We start from the raw sequence: 12,120 nt of genomic DNA, 5'->3' as shown, positions 1-12,120 counted from the left end.
ACAACTCCAACACTGGCTTTATTTGATTAGATATCTATCTCTAGTAGCATTTTTGCAGATTGAATTATTTTCCAACCATCCCACCCTTTTCCAGTTGTGGTTTTAAAATGCTGTGTCTCTGGCTTCCACCCTTTATAATAATCAGACTTCCAAATGCTTTCTCTTCCATCTTTCATTGCTATTTGAGGAATTTTCCCACCCACTGTTTTACAAAGACCCATAACACGGAGTGCCCATCCAGCAAGGCAGTATTGCTTGAGTAAACTTCCTTTACGACAATTAATGCTCATTTTTCCTGAGATCTCATCTGCTTGGCACCCTTGACACACACTGGAGGGATCTTGAATAAACCCTGCCCTGTATTTAACAGCGAACAGATTTATTTTATTATTTTGCCCTTCGGTTAACTGTTTTAGAGTGCTATAGCTTTATTTGTATGTTATTGATTGATTTTGCACTTCACAACATTTCAAATGTCCCTACTTCTTGAAACTGCCTTATCCAAGTAGTTTAAGTTGTTTTGTGGTAGCATACACTGTTAAGCAATCTTTTTTGTCTTTTTACATTAAGAAGACTGGGATAGCCTGTCTAATGGCAGTAGGTGAAGGCCTGGTCTGAGGTGGGAAACACATAAGAAAGTTGTATCTATAGTCATTCGATTGGCCAATGGACAAAGAATCTAGTGCTCTGTGTTCTAAGTGCCTGTATACAACTGGCACATTTGCGTATCACTGCCCATCATGCAGCAGTGGTCAGTAGTGCCCTGTACAGATGGAGACACCTAAAAACTAAATTTTCCCTATGAAACCACCTCTGAGACTGTACCTGTAAATTGGTGAGTGTAGAGCAACTTCTTTGCTTGTTGAGAAGCACAGAGCAGCTTATTTGCATGTTGTGACATGCTGTTAGTATTATACAGCCTAGTTACATCTCTTGCCCCAATTGCCCCAAAATCACCCCAGTCAGCCCACTATTAACCCCTCGTGCACAGCGCCCTTGTAGCTCACCCAATAAAGGACCTGACATCACTGATACGACTTTCCCAATTTGTCTGCAGCTAGTTTGGTGGATTCAGGTACACTAAGACAATATAACAGCTGTCTAATGTTCACTGATAACCAATTAATTCTCAACAAGCAAATAAAGTATGCAAAAGATGTACATAATGTCTCTGGAGGCACAACTGTCAAGTACAAACACTCAAAGCAATCTGGTGGTCAGAAACACACACACACTATACCCACACAATCCTACTTATGCTGAGATATTTAAATGCAATCTTCCCAAACACCAAAGACCTCCCAAGTACCCCACCTACAAATATCCTCACCAAACCATAAAGCACTCAACAGTACCACCACCTAACTCTATACATACAGCTACAACCAATGAGACTTGAGTATCAAGCTCATAAGGCAAGCCAATTCACTATCCAGGACTTTAATCACATGGGACTTCACTGTACAACACACTGATGACCATCTCACCAGGATAAACAAGGAGAAAATAAGGGTCAGTTGCCTATCAGGGGCCAGGATCTGCCAAGTTATGCATGTACAAGTATGATTCAGCCATAGTTCACATCGATGTACATGATCAGTGACACTGAACTCACTGCACTACATGTACAAGTGTGATTCAGTCACAGTTCACATGTACATGATCAGTGACATTAAACTCACTACGTGTACGAGTATGATTCAGGTCAGTTCATATCGGTGTACATGATCAGTAACACTGAACTCACTGCACTACATGTACAAGTATGATTCAGTCATAGTTCACATCGGTGTACATGATCAGTGACACTGAAATCACCGCACTACATGTACAAGTATGATTCAGTCATAGCTCACATTGGTGTACATGATCAGTGACACTGAACTCTCTACATGTACAAGTATGATTTAGTCACAGTTCACATGTACATGATCAGTGACACTGAACTCACTACATGTACAAGTATGATTCAGTCAGTTCATATCGGTGTACATTATCAGTGACACTGAACTCACTGCACTACATGTACAAGTATGATTCAGTCATAGTTCACATCGGTGTACATGATCAGTGACACTGAACTCGCACTACATTACATGTACAAGTATGATTCAGTCACAGTTTACATGTACATGATCAGTGACACTAAACTCACTACATGTACAAGTATGATTCAGTCACAGTTCACATCAGTGTACATGATCAGTGACACTGAACTCACTGCACTAAATGTACAAGTATGATTCAGTCATAGTTCACCGGTGTACATGATCAATGACACTGTACTCACTGCACATGTACAAGTATGATACAGTCATAGTTCACATCGGTGTACATGATCAGTGAAACTGAACTCACTGCACTACATGTTCAAGTATGATTCAGTCAGTTCATATCGGTGTACATGATCAGTGACACTGGACTCCCTGCACTACCTGTACCAAGTATAATTCAGTCATAGTTCACATCGGTGTACATGATCAGTGACACTGACTTCACTGCACTACATGTACAAGCATGATTCAGTCATAGTTCACATCGGTGTACATGATCAGTGACAGTGAACTCCCTGCACTACCTGTACCAAGTATAATTCAATCATAGTTCACATCGGTGTACATGATCAGTGACACTGACCTCACTGCACTACATGTACAAGCATGATTCAGTCATAGTTCATATCGGTGTACATGATCAACAACGTACCCACTAGACTAAATTAAGACAGACATTATGGAGCTCTTGGACTGGGTGTCACAATCTGGTATGCTCCTTGCACTAAGGAGGCTTCCACGTTCACCAATGATGATGCCATAATATGAATAGATAATGACTGGCTTAGTTTTTGGTGTCATTCTAAAGGGACACTATTGTTCAGCGTGGGAGGACATGGTTAACGGACCATGCTGTTTTGTCAAGGATGGTATACAGCTGTCCCCTTCTAGGCTCTCGAATATTGGCTAAAACAATGTCCTCTCCACAGCATGTATTTTAGGCAAATCCAAAACCTTCCAACATAGCAAAATCTACCCAAGGAAATCTAGAGGTGTTACTTCTCAGTGTCAGGTGTCTGAGCGAGTAGCTCCACTCCCTCCAAGTTCTCCTCACCTTGGAGATTTCGGCCATCTGTGGAGTTACTGACACGTACTTTAAAGTCGCAGAGATGACCCTGGCAGTGTCTTGATGTATATCAATAACAAGCAAACCTCTAGGTTGGTTAGACACAATGATGCACCGGAGTTACTCCATATTCAGATTACCATAAACAAAGTCCTAACCCATACCCTAGCAAGCTACAGGTCACAATCTACGTCCCATAAAACCATTCTTAGACCTACTGCAGACACTCATTCACCCAGATACCATAATCATAGGGGACTTTATATTCTTCTATAAACTGGGAATACAACATGACCACAAATTTGTAACTGCCGAGATTTCTAGATTTTGTAAACAAACACTCAGGATTAGCTAGTGCATGTGCCTACTAGAGGTACACACATACTGGACCAGGTACTCGCAGACATGAGAGAATGCTGCACTGCCCCTCCCTCAACCACCCACCGTTGTGTCCTCTCTGGTGAGGTCAGACCACAAAAGTAGTCTCCTTTAAAATAAGAATCAATTTTGTAACCCTAGCAAACCATGTAACAGTCAGAAACTACTCCAAGGCAAGCCACTTTTCATTAAGTGATAGCCTTTTAAATTTTAAGCCTCACCAAACTTGAACAACACAGCAGCCAATGCAGATTTATTCACAGATGCTCTGTACAACCATGGCAATGACTACACAGATGCGGCTGTAACTACCAGACACAAGTACAAAATCAACTCAAAACAACAAACCATGCTGGTGGAATCCAAAACAAAAGCAAAAAGGCATTGATAAAATTAGGAAGTGTAACACCAAAAACGAAAAAAAAAATCTCTCATCAAACTGAATAGACAACTTAGAAGATTAATAAAGTTCAATAAACAAATTTTGAAGTAAAGATGGTGCCCCTGGCCAAAGAAACCATAAGGCCTTCTTTAGCTATGTCCAAAACCTCAAAGGTAGTAAACAACAGTATGCCCAAACTATTGGTAAATGGACCTCTGTCCACAGAATCAGGGAGATATAGCAAATGATCAACAATGACAGTGTTAGTGAAACAAGGGGTAGCACATGCACCTTTAGCACAGACAGTTGTGTGCTCTATTCCCACATCAGGGAGACTGACTGCTGACACTGCACAGCAGCATGGGCCAGGCTGCTGGACTCCTGTGTGTGCCATCCTTTGGATTAGACCTAAAACTGAAGCCCCATCTGCTGGAGTTGGTGGTAGCTCAGGTAGGGGAAGTTTCTTGATGCCCTGGCCAAATTTCCCCTAGTAGAATAAACACCATCTCAGGACTCCCCTGAAAAGAGGCAACTAATCTGGTCAACAAAGGATACCTAAATAAAAATAAAACTTAAAGATACTGGACAACTAAGTTTGGTTTTGCCAAAGGCAGGTCATGCTTACCAAACCTGTTGCAGATTTCTTTGAGGTCTGGCGTAATGGATAAGGGCAAAAGAGTGCATAATACCTACCTTGACATAGCTAAGGAATTTGATGCAATACCCACTTGGGCACTGTAAAGACACTCAGAATTAGGCATAAACCCCTATGTAGCTCAATGGATTGCCAGGTGGCTCACAGACAGGACCCAGGAAGTTTTAGTACTGGAGAGACCACTTCCACAATGAGGTCGTTTACCAGTGAAGTTCCCCAGGCTCTGTGCTGGGTTCACTCCACTTTGGCATCTATTTTTCTAAAGTCATGGCCAATGTCAAGGGCCTTTTGCTTACAAAGTTTGCAGATCACTGTGAGCTAGGAACAATCATTGAATGCCCTCAAACGCTAACACCTTACATGAAGGTCTAACACAGACAAATGACTGGTGCCAAAGCTTAATTATTATTATTATTGACAAAATGCAACAGTCAGAAATTTGGGGACTCATGTAGATAGCAACGTGGGTTTTGACCAACATGTTCATAGGTTTATAGGTGTGTACTAGGCTAATGGCGCTGCAGCCTTTACAAGCCTAGCCCATTGCATTACCCTGGCATCATGCCACCCGACCTTAGTTCCCAGTGCCTCTGTCGAGTAGAGCCACTGGAGTGATCCCCGGGGTGAATTTTCCATTTCCCATCCACTCATCAAGATTTCTCTTGAGGAGTGCCAGTGAGGTGCTCTGACATGTATGGGAAGTCTATTCCCAGGTCTTAAGGTCGTAGGAAAATGATTTATGTCGCTCAGCTTTACAGGTGTGGGAACAGTATCTACATCCAGGGGAGTTATCAGGCCAGTGTACTCCACCCTTATCAGACCTATCTTTGAGTATAATGCTCTCTTCGGTATGTACTTGACCAGGCACACGTAACAACTGAAAAGTTCACAGGGGTTCCTTAGGAAAAAAAAAAAAAAAAAAAAAAACAGGGTGTCAATACAATGTTCTATGAAGACTGCCTCAAAGCCCTCTCTCTTATCCTCTGTTTTCTACAGACTACTGAGAAAGAATTTATGCCAGGCATCCTTGGATAGACCTTTGATAGACCTTTCATATATGCATGAAACAAATGCCATCAGAAATGCTAGATCTAGGGATTTAAACTTTGCTTTCAACTTAAACAGGACATGTTGGACAGATAGGTGTGACAGAATCCCCAATCCCTGGAACAGGTTCCCATCCATGTGAAGAACCACCTTTCTATAACTATATTCAAGAGCAACCTGGACAAACGGATGGGAAAATCAGAAATTCACCCCTGGTCTGGCACCTATGGATCTGAGACAATCAGTTGTCAAATCCTGCCCTTACTAACATGCACCCCTTAAGATAACCTCTAAGGCACAATAACTTGGGGGTACATTTGGGTTAGATGGGTAAGCTTATAAAGGCTTTATTAGTCATTAGCTTAGCATATGTATAGTATATACCTACAAGGCAAAAAATGATTAATTACATGGAAGTACGGTATGCGAGATTCAAACTCAAACTCCTTCTCTGAAACTGCACTGCAGGAAACGTCACGTCTTCAAACACCATACTGCCATTTGTTTTCATATATACATTTTATAACAGGTACACACACACACACACACACACACACACACACACACATATATATATATATATATATATACACATTTAACATGTACAAACACACACATATACATTTAACATGTACGCACATACATTTAATAACATGTACACACACATACATTTAATAACATGTACACACACATATACATTTAATAGCATGTACACATACATTTAATAACATGTACACACACACATTTAACATGTTCACACATACATATATATATATATATATATATATATATATATATTTATATATAAACAACATGTACACGCATACATATTTAATAACATGTACACACATGGGTTCCTATTATGTAATCGAACTTCCAGAAGGTGGAACACCAGAAGTTCGAACTTGGAAGTTCGACAGTTGAAAATGTCGAAGTAGCATAAGTCCGAAGTCTTTCCCAGGGAAAGAATTTGGTTGGACGTTTCTGTGAATTCGACATTTTCTCCAGTGTTGAGCGAAAGTTACAGAATGGGTTAAGGTGTGTTACTGTGATGGACGCTGGGGTTAGGGTGCGGGCAAGTGTGCGATAGTGACAGACTTTAGGGTGAGGGTAAGTTAAGTGTGTGATGGACTTTAGGGTTAGGATGCAGGTAAGGTTAGTGTGCGGTAATGACGGACCTTAGGGTTAGGTTATGGTTAGAGCATAGATAGTTGTGCATGTAAGGTTTAGTGTAGATTAATAAGGTTTTTGGTGCACTTGTGTTGTGTGTGTGTTTTTCGGAACAGCAAATTTTTTCCCTTGGAAAAAATTCACGGTCCTGTTGTTTCGATGTCATCACATTTCGATCTTTTCGACCTTCTGGAAGTTCAATAATGTAATAGGAACCTGTACAGATATATATATATATATATACACACATATATATACTGAACCTGTACACACAAACACATATATACATTTAACCTGTACACACACATATATACATTTAACCTGTACACACACACATACATTTAACCTGTACACACACACATACATTTAATAACATGTACACACATACATATATACATATATACATTTAATAACATACACACACATACATTTAACATGTACACACACACATATGCATTTAATATGTACACACACATATTTAACATGTACACACACATATATTTAACATGTACACACACCCATGTATACAATAACATGTACACATACATTTTATAACATATACACATACATTTTATAACATGTACACATACATTTCATAACATGTACACACTTTTCATAACATGTACACACACATTTCATAACATGTACACATATATACATTTAACATGTACACATATATATATTTAACATGTACACATACATTTTATATATATATATATATATATTTAACATGTACACACATACATATATACATTTAATAACATGTACACATACATTTAACATGTACATACATTTAATAACATGTACACACACATTTAATAACATGTACACATATACATTTAATAACATGTACACATATACATTTAATAACATGTACACATATACATTTAATAACATGTACACACATACATATATATATTTAATAACATACACACGCATATACATTTAATAACATGTACACACAAAGATTACAGTACATATGTATGCTGTTGGTTGTGGAGCTGGAAACAATGTCTGCTCTGTCTGTTATAAAAGCCAGTACAATTTATAAGTATTTGTATGATTCTAATCTTCTGTTTCTGACATATATCATGCCAAATCTTCAGTAGGACCACTGCTTTGACTTACCATTTGTCTCAAGTGTGACCGGTTCAGAAAACTCGCCAGCTACTGCTTTGTTGCATGCTTTCACCCGGAAATTCATGTATCTGGTGTCAAACCTCTGTCCTAGGTTTGTGCAAGAAAACGAAATACACAGTTAGAAGTTATCAGATACCAGATCCCTTTTTTATATTTGTTCTTTCTTTACCACTCTGTACCCTAACTTGCTGTATATGCTATCTCAGTGAACTACAGAGGTCACAATTTGAATACTGAGAAAACCTTTTTTCTTTTTTTTTTTTGCTCAAAAAAAGCTTTGTTTTGTCTTTGCATTTGTCATAAATGCCAGGTAGCAACTTTACACAAGAGTATACCCCTGGCCATTATAACAGACCAATATCTTGTAAGGCTTAAAGTATAACAATGAAATAACTTGGTGCCATTCAGCTTAACTCTTGCACTCTTCCCCTCCCAGATAAATTATTTCAGTTATTTACCAATATCTGTTGATAAAAGTATGCCTGACCTGTACACAAGACTAGAGAGACTAAAAACATTTCCACTGCTTGTATCTTACTATCCATATCCATAAACAGTAGCTTGCAGTTTCTCAGTTTTTGTATTATATTTTTAGTCTCTTCCCACAAATCCTCAGCTGCCGTAACAGAAGCCATTTTAATCCATACTAATAAATACTTCATCTTATGTCTTTATATTATGGATATTGCTGAACCAATTCATCTGTGGGTACATAATTTACAGTGATGGTCTGTTTTATCTTCATTAATTTTACATCCTGAAAAGACTTGAAACTCTCAAAATGTTCCACAACACTGACGTATCCATTCCTGGAATTACCAGGTAAAAAATATCATCATCTGCAAATAAAGCCAACTTGTCTTGAATATTATACAGATTATATTATTGCATTTCTGAGTCTCTCTTTTTTTTTTTAATCAATGACTCTAAATATAAATAAAATAAAGAGGAAAGGGGACACCCCGGCCTCATTCCAATGTTTAAACACAGCTTAGCTGGGAGAAACACACCCACTTTACTTCTTGCTACGGTCCTTCATATATCCCTCTAATTAACCTTACTATTGTATCAGGGAATGCAAATGATTCAAATGCCAGCTTAGTGTGTCAAATGCTTTCTCTGCATCAAGATGTACCAACAATAGAGCTATTTTCTTACATTCTGCTTCCCTTTGGGTCATCATTTTTCTGTTAATGTTCATAGGTTCATAGGTTCATACTAGGCTATCTGCCCAAGGGCATTTATAAGCCTAGCCCATAGTTATGTGGCTTTCGCCACCCCTTTAGTTTGAATAAAAACTATGCCTATCATTTTTCTGTGCCTCTGTCAAGCAGTGACACTGAAGTAATCCCTGGGGTATATCTGCGATCTCCCATCCATTGGTCAAGATTCCTCTTGAACAAGGCCAGCGAGGTGCTCTGCCTCACATGTACCGGGATTTTGTTCCACAGCATAGGGAGTCTCTGGGTGATGAATCTGTCCCTCCAGCACGTTCTATTTATAACCGTGTCAAGGTTTAAGTCTCCCGCCCTTGTGGTTCTGAGGGATCTAGATTTTTGAGGTGAAGCATATTCATCAAATCTGGGTTTGACATGGCCTTATATGTCAGGCACAGGTCACCTCTGAGCAAGCGGTATGAGACTGAATAAAGCTGGAGTTCTTTCAGTCGGGCAGCATAAGACATATTTTTGAGACCCTTTATCCTTTTGGTGAGGAACTTTGGGGCCTTTCAAGCTGCATCAGGTGTCTGGTCAGATACATTCGAACGGGCATTGTACTCAATCATAGGTCTAATGAGTGATGAGTACAGGGGACGATGACCTCCCTTGATCTAGATGTTAATCCCTTCATGATCAGGTGGGCGATATAGAAGGTTTTCCTAACTACTTTAGCAACATGAGTGTCAAACGAAAGACTACTGTCAACTTGGGTCCCCAGATCCCTGATGACTTTTCTGTGCTCAGTGGATTGTCACCTATATGGTAGCTAGGGTAACCTTGTTTTTCCCGAAGGGTATGACTATGCATTTTTGGCGTTTAACTTCAGGCCATGGCTCTGGCACCAGTTATCCGTTTCTGTGAGGCCCTTCTGGAGGATATCTGTGTCAGATGTGTTTTCGACTATGGCCCAGTTTGCAGTCATCTGCAAACTTTGTCAGCCATAACCCTCCTGTGTTTGCTTGTACTTCAGAAAAGTAGATGCCGAACAAGAGTGGACCCAGGACTGAGCCCTGTGGGACACCACTTGTGACAGGCTTTGAGTCTGACATGGCTCCAGCAACTCTGACCCTGTGGGTTCTGTCGCTAGCCAGTTTGCAACCCATCTTGTGATGTATGGGTTTACATTCAAGCTGATGAGTTTTTCGATGATACCTGAGTGGGGTATTGTGTGAAGGCCTTTGCCAGGTCGAGGTAGGCTGTATGGACTGCCTTTCCTCATCAATGGCCTTGGTGACTGTCTCAAAAAGTCAACCAAGTTCAAGAGGCAGGATCTGCCTTTGACAAAGCCAAACTGGGTTGGATCCAAAGTCTGCAAGTTCCCTATGTCTTTATTTATGAGTTCCATTATGATCCTCTCCATGGCTTTGCAGATAAGGCTTGTCAAGCTAATGGGGCGGTAATTTCCAGGGTCTGTGGAGGCACCGCCTTATGAAGTGGGACCACAGTCGCCGCGCCACTCCTTGGCACGTATCCTGAGGTGAGGCTAAGATTAAACAGCTGTCCTAACTGTGGGTTTAATTCCTCGTTGAGTTCATGAAGCACACAGCCGGGACACCATCCGTCCCATGGATGCTGTGTTTTTGCCTTAGTGAGGGCAGTTCTCACCTGGGCGTTGGAGATGTTTGGGGGCTACAATCCTCTGGAATAGATATCTCTCCTTTGGGGAGGGAGAAGTTTGCACTGAACCTGTCAGCCAGTATGTTAGCAATGTGTGTAGGTTCAGTAATTTTCACATCATTTTGAACTAATTCTGAGCATATCTGGGAGTTTCCTCCTAGGTTTCTAACATAGCTAAAGAAGGCCTTATGATTGTCTTTAGAGTCCTTGGCGATTTTTCTCTCAAAATTTGCCTTGGATGATTTTATGAGAGCTCTTAGTTTTTACTTATAATGATCAAAGGTGTCTTACCTTTCAAGGATTTTGCTCTATCTTGTAGTAGCTTCCTCCTTTTGTTGTAGAGCTTGTTTATGGCTGGGGTCCACCAGACTGGACGCTTGCCTTTGGTACAGAGAGTCTTAGTTTTGTTTGGGATTGCCTGATCCATGCAGTCCTGTAGGTGCTGGTAGAAGGCATTTGTAAGTGATTCAGAGGTTTGAGTAATGTTTACCACTGGCTCAGGGGCCTTAAAGGAGACCACACTAGTTTTTAGAAGTGTGAAATCGGCTTTTGAGAAGTTTTCACTGTGGTCTTTTTTGTTTCAGGGGGGGGCGGGATGAGGACCTCCAGCGAGATTAGTTTATGATCTGATCTCACCAGTGAGGGGTATACTTCCGGTGTTGAACATTTTGATCCCATGTTCGTGATGATGAGATCAAGTATGTTTTCACCTCTTGTGGGATGGTGACTAGTTGTTCCATGGCATTTGAGTTTATGAACTCCAGGAATCTTTGGGTTAGAGTGATCGAGCTTGAGTAGTGTTCCCAGTCTATATTAGGGTAGTTGAAGTCACCTAGTATGATGGTGTTTGGAGATACATTTATCCCCTCCAATGTTTTCAGGAAGGCCATGTGAGGTTCCTGAGTTTGAGAGGGTGGCCTGTAACATGCTACAAATTGCAGAGCAGTCTTGCCTATGGTTAATTGCACCTGGATGGTCTCCGATGCACGGTGCGTTGCCACCAACCTTGAGGTGTGGGTGTCCTTTATGAATATGGACACCACCCCTCCTTTCTTGGTGTTGTCCGGATTTTGGGGCCGGAACGTATGATATGAGGTGAAACCTGTTAGTGCTGGGGTGCTCTCAGGAGCCTTGAACCAGGTTTCTGTCACAGCACAGACATCGATGTTCTCCATATTGAGAAGGGCCTCGAGTGCGTGCATCTTGAGATTGAGACTTCTGGCATTGAGCAGCATTACCCTTAGTTTTTTTCCTTTTTGGTGTTCTAGGGTGGTAGGTTTAGAATTTGAGCCTTGCCTAAAAAGGGCACTATGGGGGTGGCAAGAGCCTTTGCCAATATCCGAAGCCCAGGGTGACAGGTGCAAGCCGCCCTCATAAGCAGCGTGGCTTGT

The 12,120-nt window shown here is 40.7% G+C and overlaps 1 protein-coding gene across 1 annotated transcript in view; it reads right to left on the bottom strand.

Moving 5' to 3' along the window:
• Window positions 1–12,120, bottom strand: part of FSD1 (fibronectin type III and SPRY domain containing 1) — a 1,307,274-nt gene that overhangs the window by 430,120 nt on the left and 865,034 nt on the right. Inside the window, exon 3 of the mRNA XM_044090582.1 lies at window positions 7,881–7,979. Coding sequence (XP_043946517.1) covers window positions 7,881–7,979 — 99 coding nt within the window. The remainder of the gene's footprint in view (window positions 1–7,880; window positions 7,980–12,120) is intronic.

The sequence above is a fragment of the Protopterus annectens genome, chromosome 13.part0 (genome assembly GCF_019279795.1).
Source record: "Protopterus annectens isolate FY-2018-M chromosome 13.part0, PAN1.0, whole genome shotgun sequence".
NCBI lineage: Eukaryota > Metazoa > Chordata > Ceratodontiformes > Protopteridae > Protopterus > Protopterus annectens.
This window is presented reverse-complemented; position numbering and strand designations above follow the sequence as displayed.